General features: G+C 42.9%; 1 protein-coding gene across 1 annotated transcript in view; it reads right to left on the minus strand.

The window, feature by feature from the left end:
* Positions 1–26,106, minus strand: part of LOC120038419 (NACHT, LRR and PYD domains-containing protein 12-like) — a 127,657-nt gene extending 101,551 nt beyond the window's left edge. Inside the window, exons 1-3 of the mRNA XM_038984185.1 lie at positions 25,872–26,106; positions 23,600–25,526; positions 21,722–21,895 (exon numbers count right to left, since the gene is read on the minus strand). Coding sequence (XP_038840113.1) covers positions 21,722–21,895; positions 23,600–25,526; positions 25,872–26,106 — 2,336 coding nt within the window. The remainder of the gene's footprint in view (positions 1–21,721; positions 21,896–23,599; positions 25,527–25,871) is intronic.
* Between the last annotated feature and the right edge of the window lie 642 nt (positions 26,107–26,748).

The raw sequence follows: 26,748 nt of genomic DNA on the forward strand, positions 1-26,748 counted from the left end.
CTTGAGTCCATGCCGGGGTGAGGGGCGAACAAACCTAGAAGTTCTCAGCTCCGCCATATTGTTCAATGTTCGAACCATGGTATCCCTGAGAGAGAGAGAGAGAGAGAGAGAGAGAGAGAGAGAGAGAGAGAGAGAGAGAGAGAGAGAGAGAGAGAGAGAGAGAGAGAGAGAGAGAGAGAGAGAGAGAGAGCATTAGCATTAAACAATACAGTTCATGGTGATAGAGTTAAGTTACCTTCCATATACAGTATAAACCACTGCTAAGAGGTCTGGAACTTTATGACACAGGACTGCACTAATGTGGCTGTTCCCTACATCACTACACTAGCAAAAGGCTGTTTAATTTAATTTTTATATTTCGAGGTTGGATGTTAGCACGTAGGGCGCACCAATTGGTGTCACCTCGTTAGTCAGTATGTGTTACACCTGTGCTGGCTTGTCCATCTCATTAATTGGGAGGTGCTTCACCTGTGCTGGCCCAGGTGATATTTAAAAGTGTCTGAACCAGGTGATATTTAAGAGTGTCTGGCCCAGGTGATATTTCAGAGTGGCTGGCCCAGGTGATATTTAAGAGCAGCTGGCCCAGATGATTTAGAGCGGCTGGCCCAGGTGATATTTAAGAGCGGCTGGCCCAGGTGATATTTAAGAGTGTCTGGCCCAGGTGATATTTAAGAGTGTCTGGCCCAGGTGATATTTAAGAGCGTCTGGCCCAGGTGATATTTAAGAGCGTCTGGCCCAGGTGATATTTAAGAGCGGCTGGCCCAGGTGATATTTAAGAGCGGCTGGCCCAGGTGATATTTAAGAGCGGCTGGCCCAGGTGATATTTAAGAGCGGCTGGCCCAGTTGATATTTAAAAGTGGCTGGCCAAGTGCTCCATTTGTCTTGATAGATCTAGAAGGTTAGCACTGTTGGATTCTGGGTTAAACGTGGAACATTGCAATACTAGAGACATGATAGATCAGAAGTAATACTATAGTTTGTGAGGGGGGATAGAGACTGGTTGTTACATCAGTAATACTATAGTATCTGAGGGGGGATAGAGACTGGTTGTTACATCAGTAATACTATAGTATCTGAGGGGGGATAGAGACTGGTTGTTACATCAGTAATACTATAGTATCTGGGGGGGGATAGAGACTGGTTGTTACATCAGTAATACTATAGTATCTGAGGGGGGATAGAGACTGGTTGTTACATCAGTAATACTATAGTATCTGAGGGGTGATAGAGACTGGTTGTTACATCAGTAATACTATAGTATCTGAGGTGTGACAGAGACTGGTTGTTACATCAGTTATACTATAGTATCTGAGGGGTGATAGAGACTGGTTGTTACATCAGTAATCCTATAGTATCTGAGGGGGGATAGAGACTGGTTGTTACATCAGTTATACTATAGTATCTGAGGGGGGATAGAGACTGGTTGTTACATCAGTTATACTATAGTATCTGAGGGGGGATAGAGACTGGTTGTTACATCAGTAATACTATAGTTTCTGAGGGGTGATAGAGACTGGTTGTTACATCAGTAATACTATAGTATCTGAGGTGTGACAGAGACTGGTTGTTACATCAGTAATACTATAGTATCTGAGGGGGGATAGAGACTGGATGTTACATCAGTAATACTATAGTATCTGAGGTGTGACAGAGACTGGTTGTTACATCAGTAATACTATAGTATCTGAGGAGTGTGAAAAAAAAAATCTTATACTTTTACTAAAAAGTTCCCCCCTTCAGAGTCCCCAGGAACAGGACTAAAGGACACTGATCTACAGTATGGTACAGTAGCTTTCCAAAAAGCCTGGTTACAGTATGGTACAGTAGCTTTCCGAAAAGCCTGGTTACAGTATGGTACAATACCTTTCCCAGAAGCCTGTTTACAGTATGGTACAGTAGCTTTCCGAAAAGCCTGGTTACAGTATGGTACAGTAGCTTTCCCAGAAGCCTGGTTACAGTATGGTACAATACCTTTCCCAGAAGCCTGTTTACAGTATGGTACAGTAGCTTTCCAAAAAGCCTGGTTACAGTATGGTACAGTAGCTTTCCCAGAAGCCTGGTTACAGTATGGTACAATACCTTTCCCAGAAGCCTGGTTACAGTATGGTACAATACCTTTCCCAGAAACCTGGTTACAGTATGGTACAGTAGCTTTCCCAGAAGCCTGGTTACAGTATGGTACAGTAGCTTTCCCAGAAGCCTGATTACAGTATGGTACAGTAGCTTTCCCAGAAGCCTGGTTACAGTATGGTACAGTAGCTTTCCCAGAAGCCTGGTTACAGTATGGTACAGTAGCTTTCCCAGAAGCCTGGTTACAGTATGGTACAGTAGCTTTCCCAGAAGCCTGGTTACAGTATGGTACAGTAGCTTTCCCAGAAGCCTGGTTACAGTATGGTACAGTAGCTTTCCCAGAAGCCTGGTTACAGTATGGTACAGTAGCTTTCCCAGAAGCCTGGTTACAGTATGGTACAATACCTTTCCCAGCCCGCCTGTTCCAGGAAGTTACTCAGTGACATGTCTGCGGATGGATGGCCACATATGATCATGAGCAACCCCCTGCTGATGCGATATGTGTTGAGCGGGTTGAAGTTCCTCAGGTCCTCGTGCTGGGTCACATAGACCTTATCCACTGTCATGCCTGGACGCATGCTGATGATGAGGCGGTCCATGTTGCTGGTATCTATGTGATCAGTGTTGTACTTCCTGACATACTCAGGCATGGATTTAGATGCTGGGAGGTGGAGGTTGCCCACGTCATAGAACGGGTAGCCATCATCAGGAAGCAGCTTCTTGCAGATGTTGTTGTCACACTGAAGTCTGTTCTGGAAGTGATGGAAACCAAAGTCTCCCTCTTCGGGGTTGTAATTTGCAACCATCTGGTTGTCATCGTTGAAGACGACGTAATCGTTGGCGAACCAGAAAAGGAGCTTGAGTCCGTGCCTCGGCCAGGGACGACCAAACCTAGAAGCTCTCAGCTCCGCCATATTGTTCAACGTTCGAACCATGGTACCCCTGGGGGAGGGAGAGAGAGAGAGAGAGAGAGAGAGAGAAAGAGAGAGAGAGAGAGAGAGAGAGAGAGAGAGAGAGAGAGAGAGAGAGAGAGAGAGAGAGAGAGAGAGAGAGAGAGAGAGAGAGAGAGAGAGAGAGAGAGAGAGAGAGAGAGAGAGGGGAATGGATAGAGAGAGAGGAGAGAGAGAGAGAGAGAGAGAGAGAGAGAGAGAGAGAGAGAGAGAGAGAGAGAGAGAGAGAGAGAGAGAGAGAGAGAGAGAGAGAGAGAGAGAGAAAACAGCGTATTAAACAATACAGTTCATGATGATACAGTTAAATTACCTTCCATATACAGTATAAGCCTCTGCTAAGAGGTCTGGACCATAATGGCGTTGGAGTGCACTAATGTGGCTGTTCCCTACATCACCACACTGGCAAAAGTGTTACAGGGTGTTTTATTTTATTTTTATATTTCGAGTTTGGATGTTAGCATGTAGGGTGCACCAATTGGTGTCACCTCGTTAGTCAGTATGTGTTACACCTGTGCTGGCTTGTCCATCTCGTTAATTGGAAGGTGCTTCACCTGTGCTGGCCCATGTGATATTTAGGAGCGCCTGGCCCAGGTGATATTTAAGAGTGTCTGGCCCAGGTGATATTTCAGAGTGTCTGGCCCAGGTGATATTTAAGAGTGTCTGGCCCAGGTGATATTTAAGAGCGTCTGGCCCAGGTGATATTTAAGAGTGTCTGGCCAAGTGCTTCAGTTGTCTTGATAGATCGATAGGGTTAGCACTGTTGGATTCTGGGTTAAACGTGGAACATTGCAAAACTAGAGACATAAGACCTGTTCAATAGAAACAAAGTTTTAAAATCCGACGTGTTTCGGCTGCATGGCCTACGTCAGGGATTTGATTTCGTCGGATTTTTAAAACGTTGTTTCTATTGAACATGCCCTACAAATAAAGGCATTTTAATGAATTATATGAAGAGGTTGGTCCTCCTTTCTTTTTATGACCAATTCACCCCTTTTACCAAAGAGCACCTTCTGTCTACCAGAATGTACTATAGTGTACCTTAGTAGCGCTTCCCTTCCTCCTCTTTCTACTAGTGACAGTAGGACAGTTGTTATCGTTGGCCTAAAACAACTGTGGTAACCTAGTAACGTGAGCCCTCTTGACGATTATCATGAAACGTCGTCAACATGAACAGCCCAGCAGGTTTGAGCACATTTTCATTTGGCAGCACATCCATCAAGAGACAATACACTGTAAATGAGTTCCAAATGCCACCCTATTCCCTATATAGTGCCCTTCTTTTGAACAGGGCCCAATAGGGAATAGGGTGTCATTTGGGACCACGCCTGGATGAGTCAAGTGTTTGTTTGAAATGTAATCTCCTGAAGGATCCAGGAACATGAAACTTAAGGGGAAGAAAATATTTAACAGCATGACAATAAATGCGAGGTTTAAATAGTTACAAAACAGTATACCTGTTAAAGTCAAAAGTGAACGTCATAAACAGAAGGGGAAATCTGTCACTCTTACCGTACCATGTTTTAATGCAGAAAAAAAGGGTTGATACTCTATATATTTTCAACCACAATCTGTCAGGTTTCAGGTAATGTCAATTTATTAAATGTTAATACATTTTGATAGAACTGCTTTATTATTCTGGAAAAATGTCATGTAAAAAAAGGATATAAATATTCACTGAATGAACAAAACATTAGGAACACCTGCTCTTTCCATGACATAGACTGACCAGTTGAATCCAGGTGAAAGATATGATCCCTTATTGACGACACTTGTTAAATCCACTTCAATCAGTGTGATGATGAAGGGGAGGAGACCTGGTTAAAGAAGGATTTTTAAGCCTTGAGACAATTGAAACATGGATTGTGTATGTGTTGCCATTCAGAGGGTGAATGGGGAAGATAAAATATTGATGTGCCTCTGAACGGGGTCGGGTAGTGTGGAACACTTTTGACACCTTGTAGAGTCCATGCCCCGGTGACTTGAGCTGTTCTGAGGACAAAGGGGGTGCAACTCAATATTAGGAAGGTGTTCCTAATGGTTTGTACACTCAGTGTATATATATATATAATTGATTACAACTGTTGTTGTATCTGATCATAAACAACTCAAGACTGGAGAGCAGACCTCGATGAACTCAGATTAGATCAGATTTAGATGACCTCAGATTAGAGCAGACCTCAATGAACTCAGATTAGAGCAGACCTAGATTGAACTCAGATTAGATCAGACCTAGATGAACTCAGATTAGATCAGACCTAGATGAACTCAGATTAGAGCAGACCTAGATGAACTCAATTAGATCAGACCTAGATGAACTCAGATTAGAGCAGACCTAAATGAACTCAGATTAGAGCAGACCTAGATTGAACTCAGATTAGATCAGACCTAGATGAACTCATATTAGAGCAGACCTAGATTGAACTCAGATTAGAGCAGACCTAGATGAACTCAGATTAGATCAGACCTAGATATACTCAGATTAGAGCAGACCTAGATTGAACTCAGATTAGAGCAGACATAGATTAACTCAGATTAGAGCAGACCTAGATTAACTCAGATTAGAGCAGACCTAGATTGAACTCAGATTAGAGCAGACCTAGATGAACTCAGATTAGATCAAATAAAGTATCAAGTTGTTAATTGTGAGCTAGATTCGGGCATATTCCTTCCTAGAGAGAAAATTACGAAAAATACATCACAAACTAGATCTAGCGTGTTTAGTAAGGACAGACTAGATCTAACTTGTTTAGTAAGGACAGACTAGATCTAACTTGTTTAGTAAGGACAGACAAGATCTAACTTGTTTAGTAAGGACAGACAAGACCTAACTTGTTTAGTAAGGACAGACTAGATCTAACTTGTTTAGTAAGGACAGACTAGACCTAACTTGTTTATTAAGGACAGACTAGATCTAACGTGTTTAGTAAAGACAGACCAGATCACAAAAAAGCACATAAAATGTTTTTACTGTACCTGGTGTTTTAAAATAAATGTAATCTCTATTTTCTGGTGCTCGATGTCCGTGTAGATCTGTATGAGGCCGTGTGAGAAGATGATTGGATGATCTGCAAGCTTTGCTGCCTGTGTGTGTGTGTGTGTGTGTGTGTGTGTGTGTGTGTGTGTGTGTGTGTGTGTGTGTGTGTGTGTGTGTGTGTGTGTGTGTGTGTGTGTGTGTGTGTGTGTGTGTGTGTGTGTGTGTGTGTGTGTGTGTGTGTGTGTGTGTGTGTAGTAGCAACCCGTCATTCAGGTTCTGTTATAAGCCCCTCCTCTTTTTTTCTTGCATGTAACTTTTGTTCCTCCTTTAGCACCTGTTAGAGGTGGTAAAGGAGTTACTAGACTGGTCACCAATCAGACCTGTTAGAGGTGGTAAAGGAGTTACTAGACTGGTCACCAATCAGACCTGTTAGAGGTGTAAAAGGAGTTACTAGACTGGTCACCAATCAGACCTGTTAGAGGTGTTAAAGGAGTTACTAGACTGGTCACCAATCAGACCTGTTAGAGGTGTTAAAGGAGTTACTAGACTGGTCACCAATCAGACCTGTTAGAGGTGTTAAAGGAGTTACTAGACTGGTCACCAATCAGACCTGTTAGAGGTGCTAAAGGAGTTACTAGACTGGTCACCAATCAGACCTGTTAGAGGTGTTAAAGGAGTTACTAGACTGGTCACCAATCAGACCTGTTAGAGGTGATAAAGGAGTTACTAGACTGGTCACCAATCAGACCTGTTAGAGGTGGTAAAGGAGTTACTAGACTGGTCACCAATCAGACCTGTTAGAGCTGATAAAGGAGTTACTAGACTGGTCACCAATCAGACCTGTTAGAGGTGAGAAAGGAGCTACTAGACTGGTCACCAATCAGACCTGTTAGAGGTACTAAAGGAGTTACTAGACTGGTCACCAATCAGACCTGTTAGAGCTGATAAAGGAGTTACTAGACTGGTCACCAATCAGACCTGTTAGAGGTGTTAAAGGGATACTAGACTGGTCACCAATCAGACCTGTTAGAGGTGTTAAAGGAGTTACTAGACTGGTCACCAATCAGACCTGTTAGAGGTGTTAAAGGAGTTACTAGACTGGTCACCAATCAGACCTGTTAGAGATGTTAAAGGAGTTACTAGACTGGTCACCAATCAGACCTGTTAGAGATGTTAAAGGAGTTACTAGACTGGTCACCAATCAGACCTGTTAGAGGTGTTAAAGGAGTTACTAGACTGGTCACCAATCAGACCTGTTAGAGGTGTTAAAGGAGTGGGATAGGTTGGTAAAGTGTAGTACCGTATTAATATCTCGTTTCTGCTGTTTCTATTTAACATATATAAATAAAGGCTGTCAATAACACTGAAACAAAGCAGTGGTGTTGTTCCCTCATGTCCCCCTCACACATAGTACTGCCTGGATTACACCACATAATACTGCCTGGATTACACCACATAGTACTGCCTGGATTACAACACATAAAACTGCCTGGATTACACCACATAATACTGCCTGGATTACACCACATAATACTGGATTACACAACATAATACCGCCTGGATTAAACCACATAGAACTGCCTGGATTACACCACATAAAACTGGATTACACAACATAATACCGCCTGGATTAAACCACATAGAACTGCCTGGATTACACCACATATAACTGCCTGGATTACACCACATAATACTGCCTGGATTACACCACATAATACTGTCTGGATTACAACACATAATACTGCCTGGATTACACCACATAATACTGTCTGGATTACACCACATAGTACTGCCTGGATTACACCACATAATACTGCCTGGATTACACCACATAATACTGCCTGGATTACACCACATAATACTGCCTGGATTACACCACATAATACTGTCTGGATTACACCACATAGTACTGCCTGGATTACACCACATAATACTGCCTGGATTACACCACATAATACTGCCTGGATTACACCACATAATACTGCCTGGATTACACCACATAATACTGCCTGGATTACACCACATAATACTGTCTGGATTACACCACATAGTACTGCCTGAACTACACCACATAATACTGCCTGGATTAAACCACATAGAACTGCCTGGATTACACCACATATAACTGCCTGGATTACACCACATAATACTGCCTGGATTACACCACATAGTACTGCCTGGATTACAACACATATAACTGCCTGGATTACACTACATAGTACTGCATGGATTACACCACATAATACTGTCTGGATTACACCACATAATACTGCCTCGGTTACACCACATAATACTGCCTGGATTACACCACATAGAACTGGGAGGCTGTATCAACGTGGACTGGTGTGTGTCAGTCCCCCTCACACATAATACGGCCTGGATTACAACACATAATACTGCCTGGATTACACCACATAGTACTGCCTGGATTACACGACATAGTACTGCCTGGATTACACCACATAATACTGCCTGGATTACACCACATAATACTGCCTGGATTACACCACATAATACTGCCTGGATTACACCACATAGTACTGCCTGGATTACACCACATAATACTGCCTGGATTACACCACATAATACTGCCTGGATTACACCACATAGTACTGCCTGGATTACACCACATAATACTGCCTGGATTACACCACATAGTACTGCCTGGATTACACCACATAATACTGCCTGGATTACACCACATAGTACTGCCTGGATTACACCACATAATACTGCCTGGATTACACCACATAATACTGCCTGGATTACACCACATAGTACTGCCTGGATTACACCACATAATACTGCCTGGATTACACCACATAGCACAGGGAGGCTGTATCAACGTGAACTGATGTGTGTCGGCGTCTTTATTCCTCTCTTTGTTTTTCTCCGTCACTCTCCATCTCTTTCTCCTCTTCCGTCAGTCTGGAGTGCTGTTCCATCTGTGGCCACAAGGTGGAGTGAGAAGATCATGTAGAAACACATGGAACACCAACCAGAGCCATTAAACAACACACATCTTTCAGTTTAAATTAAATGTTTATTCTGTGATTCTCCTCATAGTTTCGAAAGTTAAAATACACAGAAAATAAACAGTAAAGTCTAATTAGCTATATTCACATGACAAAAGACACATCAACCGTAACATGCACTTCCCCCACCTCCATGGGGTTCTATCATTACACAACATGGAATCAGGCTTGTCTTACAAAAACGTTGACTAGTCAGTGGATGTGGCCCATGTGGGATTCATATCCTCTAGTGAAGCCAGTGGCCAGCGCCGCGCTCCAACCTGCTACTACTGAATGAGGCATCAGATCACAGAACAAGAGTAGGTCCCAATGGCACCCTATCCCCTACATAGTACACTACTTTGTATGGGCACTGGTCAAAAGTAGTGCACTATTTGTCACTATATGGCACCCTATCCCCTATATAGTACACTACTTTGTATGGGTTCTGGTCAAAAGTAGTGCACTATATAGGGAATAGGGTGCCATTTTGGATTTGACAGACATGTACTCCAGGCTACATAGTCCAGGCAGTATCACATCCGGCTGTGATTGGGAGTCCCATAGGGCGGCGCACATTTGGCCCAGCGTCGTCCAGGTTTGGCCGGGGTAGGCAGTCATTGTACATCAGATTTTGTTCTTAATTGACTTGCCTAGTTAAATAAAGATGTACATTCTCAGTTGTCGTCTCTCTAATCTAGGCCAGGTGACTGACAGGAGAGATGACAAATGGCTCTGGGCTTGGATTTAAAAGATGGCTAGCGGTGTTGAAGGTGGGGTTTCTCAGTGAAGGTGCAGCCAGTGAAAGAACAGATATGAGACCTGTACTCCACATCGTAGAAGGAGACCTGCCCCTCTTCATAATCCACAAATACCAGCTCCTTCTGGGGATGAGCCAGGTAGAGGCTGAGGGGATGTTGGCCTGGTAGTCGTTAGCATGAAGCTGCATCTCCACAGTCCAAAGTCATACTCAGACCTCTTCAGTATCAGCAGTACCTTCCTCCCCACAGACTCTCTGACCAAGGGTCAGATACACCTATTGTTATTCTCTATATTCTTTATTTTCTTGACCTATAAGTCAAGCATAGATTGGTCACTTTTTATTTTATTTGGCACACAGAAACTAGAGGCCATGAGTAATTGTTTCAAAGATAATAGCACCGGTTGGCCTGTAGGTGGCACTGTCCTAACTTCCAAGAAGTCTTCCCCTTCACCAACACCTCTAGGTAGAACCTGCCTGAGAAGAAGCCCTCCTTACACAGGACACAGGTACACAATTGAAACCTCTTGGGGTTGTCACAAGGAATTCTCCACCTCGTGCGTAAACCTCTCACTTGTTTAATGTTCTCGTGTAAGACGAGGCAGTCAAAGGCAGTGTCGGGGCTAGTGTTGGGGTCAAGGGTCACATCCACCTATTGTTATTCTCTGTATTCTTTATGTGTCTTGACATATCCACCACACCATTTGACCTTTGGCCTATCTCTCTTATATGTATTGTAGCCAGCAACAACCTTCTCAGTAACGGTTCCAGATACGTTTTGCCTGCTATGACTGTAATACAGTATGTTGCTGTTAATCTGCCTCAGTTTAATGCACTGAAGTCACTCTGGATAAGAGTGTCTGATAAATGACCAAATCTATCAGTGAAAAAGAACATACCAAAATGAACTGCAAAGGGTAAAAAACAAAAATATGCAAAAAATATTATAAAAATATAATTAACTAAAAAGTGCACCCCTTCAGGATCCCAAGGACCAGGACTAAAGGACACTCATCTACAGCTGCCATCTACCGATCCTTGACTTCGGCGATGTCATTTACAAAATAGCCTCCAACACTCTACTCAGCAAACTGGATGCAGTCTATCACGGTGCCATCCGTTTTGTTACCAAATCAACTTATACCACCCACCACTGCGACCTGTATGCTCTCGTCGGCTGGCCCTCGCTACATATTCGTCGCCAGACACACTGGCTCCAGGTCTTCTATAAGTCTTTGCTAGGTAAAGCTCCGCCTTATCTCAGCTCACTGGTCACCATAGCAACACCCACCCATAGCACGCGCTCCAGCAGGTATATTTCACTGGTCATCACCAAAGCCAACACCTCCTTTGGCCGCCTTTCCTTCCAGTTCTCTGCTGCTAATGACTGGAACGAATTGCAAAAATTGCTGAAGTTGGAGACTTATATCTCCCTCACTAACTTTAAGCATCAGCTATCTGAGCAGCTTACCGATCGCTACAGCTGTACACAACCCATCTGTAAATAGCCCACCCAACTACCTACCTCATCCACATATTGTTTTTATTTACTTTTTGCACACCAGTATTTCTACTTGCACATCATCATCTGCACATCTATCACTCCAGTGTTAATTTGCTAACTTGTAATTACTTTGCTACTATGGCCTATTTATTGTGTTACCTCCTTACTACATTTGCACACACTGTATATATATTTTTTCTATTGTGTTGTTGACTGTACATTTGTTAAATTCCATGTGTAACTCTGTGTTGTTGTTTGTGTCACACTGCTTTGCATATCTTGGCCAGGTCGCAGTTGTAAATGAGAACTTGTTCTCAACTGGCCTACCTGTTAATTAAATAAAGGTAAAATAAAACAATAAAAACAATTAAAATAAACAGTATGGTACAGCAGTTTTCCCAGAAGCCTGGTGCAGCTCTGGGCGGAGCTCTGGGTGCAGCTCTGGGTCCAACTTCCATATTCATTCTGGTATCCCGAGACTCCCTGGGGGCGAGGCTTGGGAATTCGATTTGGGCGGAACTAGAACTCTGATCGATAAATCTCATTGGCTCGTGGGTGGAATAGCCCGCCTGTTCCAGGAAGTTCCTAAATGACATGTCAGCGAATGGATGGCCGCATATGATCATGAGCAACCCCCTGCTGATGCGATAGGTGTTGACCGGGTCGAAGCTCCTCAGGTCCTCGTGCTGGGTCACATAGACCTTATCCACTATCCTGTCTGGACGCATGCTGATGATGAGGCGGTCCATGTTGCTGGTATCTATGACACCAGTGTTGTACTTCCTGACATAATTAGGCATGGAATCAGATGCTATAAGGTGGAGGTTGCCCACCTCATAGAATGGGTAGCCCTCATCAGGAAGCAGCCTCTTGCAGACGGCGTTTTCACACTCAAGTCTGTTCCGGAAGTGATGGAAACCAAAGTCTCCGTTGTTGGGGTCGTAATTTGCAAACATCTGGTTGTCATCGTCGAAGACGATGTAATCGTTGGCGAACCAGAAAAGGAGCTTGAGTCCGTGCCTGGGTGAGGAACGACCAAACCTAGAACCTCTCAGCTCCTCCATAGTGTTCAATGTTCGAACCATGGTATCCCTGGGGGAGGGAGAGAGAGAGAGAGAGTAGGAGAGAGAGAGAGAGAGAGAGAGAGAGAGAGAGGGAGAGAGAGAGAGAGCGAGAGAGAGAGAGAGGGAGAGAGAGAGAGGGAGAGAGAGAGAGAGAGAGAGAGAGGGAGAGAGGGATATAGAAAGAGGGGGAGAGTACAAGGAACCAGACAGCATTAAACAATACAGTTCACAATGATACAGTTAAGTTACCTTCCATATACAGTATACGCCTCTGCTAAGAGGTCTGGACCTTAATGGCGTTGGAGTGCACTAATGTGGCTGTTCCCTACATCACTACACTGGCAAAAGTGTTACAGGCTGTTTAAATGTATTTATATTTCAAGGTTGGATGTTAGCACGTAGAGCACTCCGATTGGTGTCACTTCATTAGTCAGTATGTGTTACACCTGTGCTGGGTTTCAGTATGTGTTACACCTCTGCTGGCTTGTTCGTCTCATTAATTGGAGGGTGATATTTAGGAGTGGCTGGCCCAGGTGATATTTAAGAGTGGCTGGCACAGCGCTCCAGTTGTCTTACTAGATGTGGAGGGTTAACACCTTCAGTTGTCTTGAGAGATGTGAAGGGTTAACTCCTTTAGTTGTCTTGGTAGATGTGGAGGGTTAACTCCTCTAGTTGTCTTGGTAGATGTGGAGGGTTAACACCTTCAGTTGTCTTGAGAGATGTGGAGGGTTAACTCCTTTAGTTGTCTTGGTAGATGTGAAGGGTTAACTCTTCTAGTTGTCTTGATAGATGTGGAGGGTTAACTCCTCTAGTTGTCTTGATAGATGTGGAGGGTTAACTCCTTTAGTTGTCTTGGTAGATGTGGAGGGTTAACTCCTCTAGTTGTCTTGAGAGATGTGGAGGGTTAACTCCTCTAGTTGTCTTGAGAGATGTGGAGGGTTAACTCCTTTAGTTGTCTTGGTAGATGTGAAGGGTTAACTCCTCTAGTTGTCTTGATAGATGTGGAGGGTTAACTCCTTTAGTTGTCTTGATAGATGTGGAGGGTTAACTCCTTTAGTTGTTTTGGTAGATGTGGAGGGTTAACTCCTTTAGTTGTATTGGTAGATGTGGAGGGTTAACACCTTTAGTTGTCTTGGTAATGTGGAGGGTTAACACCTTTAGTTGTCTTGGTAGATGTGGAGGGTTAACACCTTTAGTTGTCTTGGTAGATGTGGAGGGTTAACTCCTTTAGTTGTCTATGTAGATGTGAAGGGTTAACTCCTTTAGTTGTCTTGGTAGATGTGGAGGGTTAACTCCTTTAGTTGTCTTGGTAGATGTGGAGGGTTAACTCCTTTAGTTGTCTTGATAGTTGTGGAGGGTTAACTCCTTTAGTTGTCTCTCCCTATTTTCATTTCTAGACAAACAATCCATTATCTGATCTTCCCTCTTCAGTTTGTTCCACTTTCTTGGATCCTGTCCTTAAATTTGTTGTGGCTTTTTCTTTTGTTTGCCTCTTCCTGGTAAATTTGGTGGGCGCTCATGGTGGGTGTCTTTTATATTCCAGTTGCTGTTGCTAGTCAACTTTCAGTGGACACCCCCTTTAGTGTCTTTCAGAACCCCCCCTAAAAGCCCACCGGTTTCGTTTTGGTTGTTGTCAATGACTCTTTGTAAATTCCCCATTTCAGATTAGAGCAGACCAAGATGAACTCATATTAGAGCAGACCTAGATGAACTCATATTAGAGCAGACCTAAATGAACTCAAATTAGAGCAGACCTAGATGAACTGAGATTAGATCAGGCCTAGGTGAACTCAGATAAGAGCAGACCTAGATGAACTCAAACTAGATCAGACCTAGATGAACTCAAACTAGAGCAAATAAAGTATCAAGTTGTTAATTGTGAGCTAGATTCGGGCATATTCCTTCCTAGAGAGCAAATTTATGAAAATATACATCACAGACTAGATCTAACTTGTTTAGTAAGGACAGACTAGACCTAACTTGTTTAGTAAGGACAGACTAGATCTAACTTGTTTAGTAAGGACAGACAAAATCACAAAAAAGCACATCATAAAATGTTTTTACTGTACCTGGTGTTTGAAAATAAATGTAATCTCTATTTTCTGGTGCTCGGTGTCCGTGTAGATCTGTATGAGGCCGTGTGAGAAGTTGATTGGATGACCTGCAAGCTTTGCTGTCTCTGTGTGTGTGTGTGTGTGTGTGTGTGTGTGTGTGTGTGTGTGTGTGTGTGTGTGTGTGTGTGTGTGTGTGTGTGTGTGTGTGTGTGTGTGTGTGTGTGTGTGTGTGTGTGTGTGTGTGTGTGTGTGTGTCATAATTTACTCTGGGGGCAGGACTCACCATGAAGATCTCAGGAAATGAAACTGAAAGTAATCCAGTCTTGGCCTGGGCTGTGTTACATGCCACACATTCCCTACTTTCTGCCTCCTCGATTCATAAAGCGTCTCTGAATCAGTGTTATGATCTAGGATCAGTTCTAATCCTTATAATCATAATGAAAGAGATTACAACGACAGGGGGACCTGATCCTAGACCAGCAGTAGTCTGAGACGCTTTTTGAATACGGGCCCAGATGTTTGAGCTACAGCCAAGGGCTCAACCCTTTTCTCCTTTTAGGGGCCGGTGAGCAATGTTTCACCTCCTTGGGGGACTGGTTACATTCAAACTAGCAGTATAGAACTGACTGCATTAGCGTCAGTCAGTGGCGACCCGTTATTCAGGGCCTGTTATAAGCCCCACCTTTTTTTATTGCCTGTTTTGCATGTTACTTTGGCATTAATACATGTCACATGTGAGTTGCAAACAATGTATAAAAATATATATATATAAAAAAAAACAGTATTGAGTTAATAAAGCCGCATACAAACATGGACTCTTTTTTGTTTTCTTGAGTAAGGCAGCTCCAAAATGCAGGTGTTTCAGCCTAGCTCAGTGCTTTCTGTGGTGGAGGGGCAGACAGGGGAATATACAGAGCGTAGGGGTTGGTAATCTTCTCTAGTTGCGCCGTGATTGGCTCAGAGTTCTGTCACTCATGGGGACACCATGTCATCGCAAAATCTACGGGGAGAGCTCGATAATTCAAGCCCCTTAGAATTAATTCGATTAATTAACTCCTCTAGTTGTCATCCCATTAGAAGTGCCCACCCAAGAAGACTCAAGGTCATTGGCCACAGATCAAATGATGTCAAATCACGTTATATCTATCCGTAGCTTTGATTGGACTAATCATGTCAACATCATACCTTCAAAATCTTAGCTAGCAGTCATCATCGTGAATCAAGTTGACAATCTACTGGCAAATCTTTTTCAACCCTTGTCATATGAAGAGAAATTATGAAGAGAAATTATAGATAAAACATCGGTGCTCATCGTCCATTGGACACAAACATCACACAACAAGTTGGAAATCGCAAATTCAACAACGAGTGGTTTGGAAGGAATCAGTGGCTAACTGCAGCATTGCAAAGCAATCACTAGCCTGCTATTCAGTGGAGAGAGTGTGTGATCAAAGTCTGGGTTTAAGGGTCTCTTTTACAAGCTTTAAAGGATAAACATTGATCATTGGCCATGCTGTCAATCAAGGATGACGTATGCTGCGTTCAAAACAACTGGAAACTCGGAACTGGGAAATCTCAGACTTTAATGAGTTCAAGACAACTGGAAACTCAGGGAAAAAAACGAGCTCCGGATGGGGTAATACGTTTTGAACGGTCATCCAACTCGGTCCCTTTCCCCCTCATAACTTAGTTAACTATTTACCCTTAGTTTACTATTTATCTTAATTTTGACTACTGTTCTGACTTGGTGGTGCACATGTAGCCTATAGCCCGTTTAAGAAAAATGTCATCATCAAATATTATAAGAGATTTCATTGTCTGCTTATATGCCCCCTTTATTTATTCTATGGTTCTGACTTGGTGTACAGGGAGAATACTTTAAGAACGGCCCATGTTTGGAATTCTTTTACTGTGCATTTCAAAAGTGCTGAACAAATCGTTATATTGACTACGTCCGTCCTACCTCGCTCATGAATGTCTTAATCAAAATTACGAATTGCCACTTATCTGCTCATCGTCCCCTTATGGCATAGTTTGTACATCTCAATTGTCAGTAGAAACCACAATTTTTAAGCAAGTCAGCCATATCAGCTACGTTTTTTAAAAAGGCAGTAAATGAGGCTGAATGAACTGTTTCGCTGCCAGACAAGTCTCCGCTGATATCCCGGTGTAACAGTAAGATGTTGGGACTGCTGTTGGGACTCTGCTGTTGGGACTCCTCTGATAGCCAGGTGTAGTGGGCACCGTTTGTCACCATTATAATGCAACTATTGTATTGTTTAGTGTAGTGTTGTGTTGTGCAGTGGCTTTGCTGGCATGCATCCCAATTTTTTTGTTGTTGAGTTTATCCCACCAAGATTTACATGCTAAAATCCCCACTGGTGTCAGTTAATCATCTCAGGGAGCGGCCAGCAACATCCCACTGGCTGGCGCAGGTCCACGGAACAATGGTTGAGAAACACCATCTCACTGACTGGCGCAGGTCCACGGAACAATGGTTGAGAAACAACATACTAAATCTCTTGCAACACTTTTATGGTTGAAAAATTGTGTGTGAAAAAGATAAGTTGAGTGGCTCCGTCCACACTGTGTTGCCATGGACACAGAACAACAATGTCAGCTGTTCTTAACTAGCCACCGTGCTTCTACATCTGCATTGCTTGCTGTTTGGGGTTTTAGGCTGGGTTTCTGTACAGCACCTCATGTCTAGAAGACCTGTATGAACAGCAACTTACGGTTTATGTTGAGGTTCTGCTCCCGGTCTTTTCCTCATGTCTAGAAGACCTGTATGAACAGCAACTTACGGTTTATGTTGAGGTTCTGCTCCCGGTCTTTTCCTCATGTCTAGAAGACCTGTATGAACAGCAACTTACGGTTTATGTTGAGGTTCTGCTCCCGGTCTTTTCCTCATGTCTAGAAGACCTGTATGAACAGCTATTTTTGATCTGTCTCACAGTGTTTGTTGTAACATTTGTGTCGTGGAGAAAAATCACCAGGCAGGAGACGGGAGTAACAGTTTAGTATTGTTTAGTAAAATATTCTTGTGCGGCACTTCCTATTAGGTGCCATAACATAACACTGCCGTAATACATTACTGCTTAGTAACAGCATAGTAATTCATATAGACAGATCACCCATACTACATTTATGAGTGTGTGGTGTGATACGTTTATGTTCCGGACACATTGTTTGTGTGTGTGTGTGTGTGTGTGTGTGTGTGTGTGTGTGTGTGTGTGTGTGTGTGTGTGTGTGTGTGTGTGTGTGTGTGTGTGTGTGTGTGTGTGTGTGTGTGTGTGTGTGTGTGTGTGTGTGATGGCAGTTCAGTTTCTGTGGAAGAGGCTATACTTTTTCACCAAACACTGTACCACATTTACTTAAAGCTGGGATTGTGAAATAACGGTAGTCCAAACTCTGCTGTTATATCACACCAGCATCATGGGGAAAATAACGGTAGTCCAGACTCTGCTGTTATATCACACCAGCATCATGGGGAAAATAACGGTAGTCCAGACTCTGCTGTTATATCACACCAGCATCATGGGTAAAATAACGGTAGTCCAGACTCTACTGTTATATCACACCAGCATCATGGGGAACATAACGGTAGTCCAGACTCTACTGTTATATCACACCAGCATCATGGGGAAAATAACGGTAGTCCAGACTCTGCTGTTATATCACACCAGCATCATGAGGAACATAACGGTAGTCCAGACTCTACTGTTATATCACACCAGCATCATGGGGAACATAACGGTAGTCCAGACTCTACTGTTATATCACACCAGCATCATGGGGAAAATAACGGTAGTCCATACTCTGCTGTTATATCACACCAGCATCATGGGTAAAATAACGGTAGTCCAGACTGCTGTTATATCACACCAGCATCATGGGGAAAATAACGGTAGTCCAGACTCTACTGTTATATCACACCAGCATCATGGGGAAAATAACGGTAGTCCAGACTCTGCTGTTATATCACACCAGCATCATGAGGAACATAACGGTAGTCCAGACTCTACTGTTATATCACACCAGCATCATGGGGAACACAACGGTAGTCCAGACTCTGCTGTTATATCACACCAGCATCATGGGGAACATAACGGTAGTCCAGACTCTGCTGTTATATCACACCAGCATCATGGGGAACATAACGATAGTCCAGACTCTGCTGTTGTGAAATGATGTCTGAGGGAATAAACTGTTTTCGTTGTTTGAAGTGACCTCTTTGTTGTTCTAATGTCGTTAACAAATGTGGCAGTTTCACCGTTACAGACTTCAACTTTAACTGTCATTCTTCTTTTATGTGAGAAAACAACAATATTTAACTGTTTAAAAAAAAAAGAAAGCTTTATTTGTCTTTATCTGGCCAAATGTGTACCAGGAAAGTTCCATTCAGTGTTATTGAGTTCAAACAGAATCAGGACTGTAACATCAACAATTTGACTAAATAAACATGATTTACAAACACCAATCAATAACAACAAGAACCGTCCTTTACTAACTGAAGGTTTTTACCTCACACAGGGACAATGAGGAGTTTATTTCAACCCAAAACCCTGGATAGAGGGGCTCAGTGAATGTGGAGGTGAATGTGTGCAGGTGGGTCAGTGTGTCAGAGGAGGACAGAGTGTAGAAGGACAGCGTGCCGGCCGGCCAGTCCAGATACACTCCTACTCTGTTGGACGAGGAGGAGGCAGGTATGTCCGTTCTCTCCTTATTGTGCCTGGCAGCGTAACCGTAATCAGAGCAGCTCAGACTCCAGGACTTGTCATTGCATCCAAGCTTACTGTCATCAGTGTTTCCTGTCCTGCTGATTCCTCTGTACGTCATTCCTATGTCATCCCCTCCCCCACTCATCTCTGCCTCCCAGTAACAGCGCCCAGTCAGACCCTCTCTACACAGCACCTGTGGCCAGTCCTCAAATCTCTCTGGGTGATCAGGATACAGCCGCTCCTCTTTCCCCCACGTCACCTTCCTGTTCCTCTCTGACAGAGAGAGGTTTCTGTGTGCTGTGTTCGGGTCCAGTGTGACATCACAGGCATCTGATAGGGAAGATCAATATTACAAATCACGATCATCAGAATGTTAATCATCAAGGTATTTTATGAGGAGCATTTATTCATTGAATAATACATCTAATTGACAGACTGCACTGGATGGAATGAAATAATAAATAAATAATTATTATTTAATAATAATTAAATAATGATTAAATATTGAGTATATTGACTATGTACTGAAACAATAAAAGTAGTTAAAAAGAAAAAAGAAAATACTTGTAAATAATATGTATTTTAGTATTTAATTTATCGTCTTTTAATCTACAGTCTGTACTTTATATGACCATTTGTATGCAAGCCTATACAGTAACTAGTTGAATCAACATTGTTTCCTCGTCATTTCAACAACAAAATAGTACATGTGAGGACGTTGAATCAACGTGGAAAACTGACTGGATTTGGGAATATGGGATTTGGATTTGAGAATTTGGGATTTGGATTTGAGAATTTGGGATTTTTTCATCTAACTTTTGACCTAAATCCACTGACAGGGTGACATTCTTTGTTGATTTCACGTTGAATTCAGGTTAGTCGATAACTTAACCGAAAATCAATCAAAACTAGACATTGAACTGATGTCTGTGCCCAGTGGGTCTGACTCTACTTCCTTAAGATGGTGGCTTATATTTCATCTGACCACGTAGGTCAACAGTTGAGTAATTTGACAATGACTCTGAGGTTATGCTATTTCCTGTTTCATCACTAATAACACATTTCACATTTTCTTCACAGCAGTCAACACTTACATTTTTTCAGCAGCCAGTACTCTCCACAGGGGTCAACACTGCACAAGAAGCAGAACAGTGATTCAGTAAAACACACACACTCACACAACCACACACACACTCACACAACCACACACACACTCACACAACCACACACACACTCACACAACCACACACACACTCAACTACACACAACCACACACACACTCACACAACCACACACTCAACTACACACAACCACACACACACTCACACACAACCACACACAACCACACACAACCACACACACAACCACACACACACTCACACAACCACACACACACTCACACAACCACACTCACACAACCACACAACCACACACACACTCACACAACCACACACACAACCACACAACCACACACACACTCACACACACACTCACACAACCACACACACACTCACACAACCACACACACACTCACACAACCACACACACACTCACACAACCACACACACACTCACACAACCACACACAACCTCACACAACCACACACAACCTCACACAACCACACACAACCTCACACAACCACACACAACCACACACAACCACACACAACCTGACACAACCACACACAACCTGACACAACCACACACAACCACACACAACCACACACACACTCACACAACCACACAACCACACACACAACCACACACAAATATTGTTTATTGGATATTAAATACAGGGGCTCAACTTCGGTTTTAGAAGTGGGGGGGACATATATATATTTTTTCCCAGTTGTATAAACACTCCAAACAGCCGACCCGACCACATGGAGGCAGAAATGCAATTTCAGAACGTCCCCAGTGAATGTGGTGCCCCTAATTAAATAGTTATAACTAACCCAGGAACCCTGAACCAAAACTGTCCATGTCACACATGAATAGACACAAACTTCACAAACCCTCTCCACATACTTGAGTTTCTCCAGTCTCCAGTGTGGATCCTCCAGTCCAGCAGAGAGCTGCTTCACTCCGGAGTCTCCTGGGATATTGTAGCTCAGGTCCAGCTCTCTCAGGTAGGAGGGGTTGGACCTCAGAGCTGAGGCCAGAGAAGCACAGCCTTTCTTTGTGATCAGACAGCGTGACAACCTGTAGAGTTTATCACATATTTACACCCTCTAGTGGTGAAAGGGGAAATGGCAGGTGTGTGTCTTCCGCAAACTCGACAGACATTTGCATTGAAAAAAATGACCTGATAAAAATAATATTACAATCACATGATTATATAACTAAAAACATTTGACTTCAGCAAGTAAAGCATCTTGAAAATAAAAATAAATAATATCAATATATTGTGTAATTCTTCCTCTTCCAAACAGCAGTCAGGTAACTATGACATTTAAATTCAGCTGATTACTCTGATATTATTTATTTAACTAGGCAAGTCAGTTAAAAACAAATTCTTATTTACAATGACAGCCTACTAATTGTCCTCTATAAATACCTGAAGATCACATGATGAACTATCCCCTTTAGTGAACTAATACAGACTACTGACCTCAGTGTCTCCAGTTTACAGTGTGGATTCTCCAGTCCAGCAGAGAGCAGCTTCACTCCTGAATCCTGCAGGTTGTTGTCACTCAGGTCCAGCTCTCTTAGGTTTGAGGAGGTTGAGTTGAAAGCTGAGGCCAAGGCTTCACAGCATTTCTCAGTGAGGTTACACCCATTAAGCCTTTGAAAAGTAAAACACAATGGAAATGAATTTCGACAACTGTGTGTACTGTGTACAGTACATGTAGCAGAATATTTGAGAATCAACAATAAATAAGTAATATGCTAATGTATATTCTAACTGACACACCTACTCATTCAAGGGTTTTTCTTTATTTTTACAATTTTCTACATTGTAGAATATTAGTGAAGACATTAAAACTATGAAATAACACATATGGAATCATGTAGTAAGCCACATAGTGTTAAACAAATCAAAATATATTTTATATTTGAGATTCTTCAAAGTAGCCACCCTTTGCTGTGATGACAGCTTTGCACACTCTTGGCATTCTCTCAACCAGCTTCACGAGGTAGTCACCTGGAATGCATTTCAATTAACAGGTGTGCCTTGTTAAAAGCTAATTTGTGGAATTTCTTTCCTTCTTAATAAGTTTGAGCCAATCAGTTTTGTTGCGACAAGGTAGGGGTGGTATACAGGAGATAGCCCTATTTGGTAAAAGACCAAGTCCATATTATGGCAAGAACAGGTCAAATAAGCAAAGAAAATGAAAGTCCATCATTACTTTAAGACATGAAGGTCAGTCAATGGGGAAAATGTCAAGAATTTTGAAAGTTTCTTCAAGTGCCGTCGCAAAAACTATCAAGCGCTATAATGAAACTGGCTCTCATGAGGACCGCCACAGGAAAGGAAGCCCCAGAGTTACCTCTGCTGCAGAGGATAAGTTCATTAGAGTTAACTGCACCTCAGATTGCAGCCCAACTCAATGCTTCACAGAGTACAATTAACAGACACATCTCAACATCAACTGTTCAGAGGAGACTGCGTGAATCAGGCCTTCATGGTCTAATTGCTGCAACGAAACCACTACTATAGGACACCAATAATAAGAAGAGACTTGCTTGGGTCAAGAAAGACGTGCAATGGACATTAGACAAGGTGGAAATCTGTCTTTCGGTCTGATGAGTCCAATTTGGAGATTTTTTCCCAACTGCCGTGTCTTTGTGAGACGCAGAGTAGGTGAACGGATGATCTCCGCATGTGTGGTTCCCACCGTGAAGCATGGAGGAGGAGGTGTGATGGTATTTTGCTGGTGACGCTGTCAGTGATTTATTTAGGATTCAAGGCACACTTAACCAGCATGGCTACCACAGCATTCTGCAGCGAAACGCCATCCCATCTGGTTTGCGCATAGCGGGACTATCATTTGTTTCTCAACAGAAAAATCACCCAAAACACACCTCCAGGCTGTGTAAGGGCTATTTGACCAAGGAGAGTGATGAAGTTGCCCATCAGATGACCTGGCCTCCACAATCACCCGACCTCACCTCAAATGAGATGGTTTGGGATGAGATGGACCGTAGAGTGAAGGAAAGCAGTCAACAAGTGCTCAGTATATGTGGGTACTCCTTCAAGACTGTTGGAAAAGCATCCCTCATGAAGCTGGTTGAGAGAATGCCAAGAGTGTGCAAAGCTGTCATCAAGGCAAAGGGTGTCTACTTTGAAAAATATAAAATCTATTTTGATTTGTTTAACACTTTTTTGGTTACATGATTCCATATGTGTTATTTCATAGTTTTTTCATGTCTTCACTATTATTCTACAATGTAGAAAATAGTAAAAATAAAGAAAAACCCTTTAATGAGTAGGTGTGTCCAAACTATTGACCCGTACTGTATATAAACTTTTTTAACGTGTATTTACAGAGCTGTCCTGGAGGCTTTGACCACTGGCAGCAGCCTCAGAAGACCTTCCTCTGATCTGGAGTATTTCTTCAGGTCAAACACATCCAGCTCCTCTTCTGAAGTCAGCAACACAAAGACCAGAGCTGACCACTGTGCAGGTGACAGTTTGGTTTTGGACAGATTTCCTGATCTCAGGTATCTTTGGATCTCCTCCACTAGAGAATGGTCATTCAGTTCATTCAGGCAGTGGAACAGATTGATGCACCTCTCTGAAGAGGGAGTGTTCCTGATCTTCTTCTTGATGTACTTGACTGTTTCCTCGTGGCTCAGTGAGCTGCTTCTTGTCTGTGTCAGTAGGCCGCGTAAGTAAGTCTGATTGGACTCCAGTGAGAGGCCCAGAAGGAAACGGAGGAACAGGTCCAGGTGTCCATTCTCACTCTGTAAGGCTTTATCCACTGCAATCGTGTGGAAGGTGATGGCAGGATTCCACTTCATTAGAATTTTTCTGATGAAGGATTGGTCTTCGGTCATTGGGTTTACATTGCTGTTGTTGAAGGAGAGGAAAACGTAGAGCGCAGCCAGAAACTCCTGAACGCTCAGATGCACAAAGCAGTACACCTTGTCCTGGAACGGCCCATAGTCCCGTCTAAAGATCTGTGTACACACTCCTGAGTTCACTGAGGCTTCAGTGACATCAATGCCATACTTTTTCAGGTCTGCCTCATAGAAAATGAGGTTGCCATTTTTCAGCTGGTTAAAAGCAAGTTTCCCCAGTGCCATGAAGCTCTCTTTATCCCTGTGTGGATCTCGCTCACCTTTTTTGTGATACTTATCATTCATCTGTTTGGTCTGAAATATCAGTAACCCAATAAATAATTGAGTCAGAGTCTTGGGCATCTCTTCATTCTTATCTGTACTCAACACGTTCTCCAGAACTGTAGCTAAGATCCAACAGAAGACTGGAATGTGACACATGATGTGGAGGCTCCTTGATGTCTTTATGTGTGAGATGATTCTGTTGGCCAGGTCCTCATCGCTGAATATCTTCCTGAAGTACTCCTCCTTCTGTGGGTCATTGAACCCTCGTACCTCTGTCACCTGGTCAACACAATCAGGAGGGATGTGATTGGTTGCTGCAGGTCTGGAGGTTATCCAGAGGAGAGCAGGTGGAAGCAGATTTCCCTTGATGAGGTTTGTCAGCAGCACGTCCACTGAGGTTGGCTCTGTGACATCACACCAGCTCTTACAGTTCTCGTAGTCGAGGGTCAGTCGGCACTCATCCAGACCATCAAGGACAAATAAAACGTTGTACTTGCTCTCATTGTGGTTTCCTGGTTTTTGCAATTTTGTTAAAATGTTATTCAAAAAGTCCCTCTCAATCACTCTAGTCTCTAAGACACATTTATGCAGAAGTTCTACAAAACTGTACTTTTCCCCCCTCACCAAATTCAGCTCCCGAAAAGGGAGTGAAATTATGAATTGGATATCCTGATTGGCTTTCCCTTCAGCCCAATCCAGAATGAACTTCTGCACAGAGACTGTTTTTCCAATGCCAGCGACTCCTTTTGTCAGCACAGTTCTGATAGGTTTGTCTTTTCCAGATGATTGTCTGAAGATGTCATTGCAGAGGATTTTAGCCTCTGGTCTCGCTGGATTCTTGGACGTGATCTCGATCTGTCTCACCTCATGTTCATTATTGACCTCTCCACTTCCACCCTCTGTGACGTAGAGCTCTGTGTAGATCTCATTGAGAAGTTGCTTGTGGCCCTGCTTCGGTACCCCGTTGAATACATGCTGCACCTTCTTCTTTACTTCCTGTTTATATTCATGTTGGAACTTCTCACCATCTTCATCTGAAGGACCTGACAATGGACAATGGTTCTCACCATCTTCATCTAAAGGACCTGACAATGGACAATGGTTCTCACCATCTTCATCTGAAGGACCTGACAATGAACAACGGTTATAGAATAGTTAGCATGTGTTGTTCTCTAGATGCTCAACAGTACACAATAAACAAATATATACATTTTTTATTTTACAATATATCTGGTTATTGGAAAAAATCTAAGCACATGAAATTAATGCACATTTCAAAGAAAATTATCATTTTACAGGTTAGCCAATAACAAACATAGAAATACTGTATAACTTATTTAAGAATGTATATAGAATTTCAATTTCAACAATACAGTAGAATATATATATATTTACTCAAAACCTTAGGAGACACAAGAATTCTGAATTACCTATTGGACAGTCTCTGTTTAGCTTCTCAGCGAGATCGTTACGGCTAATCTTCTTCAGGATGTCCAGTGTGATCTTCACAGCCGCATTTCCCCTGTATTTCTGCACCATCTGATCCACTATGTCCAGTCTGTTAGATGTCTCCAGCTGGCCCTTTGGAATGTGAAGGAAGCCATCCAGCTTGTTTTCTGTAGTTAGATACCACTTAAATCTCTTCAGCTCCTCAGAGCCGAGATCATCCAGGACGGCCAGGAGACGCTCTTTCACAGATGAGGCCATTTTAGGTCAGTGGAGACTGTTAAACAGCAGATGGGGCCATTGTAGGTCAGTGGAGACTGTTAAACAGCAGATGGGGTCATTGTAGGTCAGTGGAGACTGTTAAACAGCAGATGGGGCCATTGTAGGTCAGTGGAGACTGTTAAACAGCAGATGGGGCCATTGTAGGTCAGTGGAGACTGTTAAACAGCAGATGGGGCCATTGTAGGTCAGTGGAGACTGTTAAACAGCAGATGGGACCATTGTAGGTCAGTGGAGACTGTTAAACAGCAGATGGGGCCATTATAGGTCAGTGGAGACTGTTAATAAACAGCAGATGGGGCCATTGTAGGTCAGTGGAGACTGTTAAACAGCAGATGGGGCCATTGTAGGTCAGTGGAGACTGTTAAACAGCAGATGGGGCCATTGTAGGTCAGTGGAGACTGTTAAACAGCAGATGGGGCCATTTTAGGTCAGTGGAGACTGTTAATTAACAGCAGATGGGGCCATTTTAGGTCAATGGAGACTGTAAAACAGCAGAGCATATAGCATCATAATCTACAAGCCCCAACATCTGCACTATTGTGAGAAATAAACATACATTATTATTTGCTATTACTTACATTACTACCATTTTCCACATAATATTTAGTAAAATATTTAGAT

The sequence above is a fragment of the Salvelinus namaycush genome, unplaced genomic scaffold, assembly GCF_016432855.1.
Source record: "Salvelinus namaycush isolate Seneca unplaced genomic scaffold, SaNama_1.0 Scaffold22, whole genome shotgun sequence".
Taxonomy (NCBI): Eukaryota; Metazoa; Chordata; class Actinopteri; order Salmoniformes; family Salmonidae; genus Salvelinus; species Salvelinus namaycush.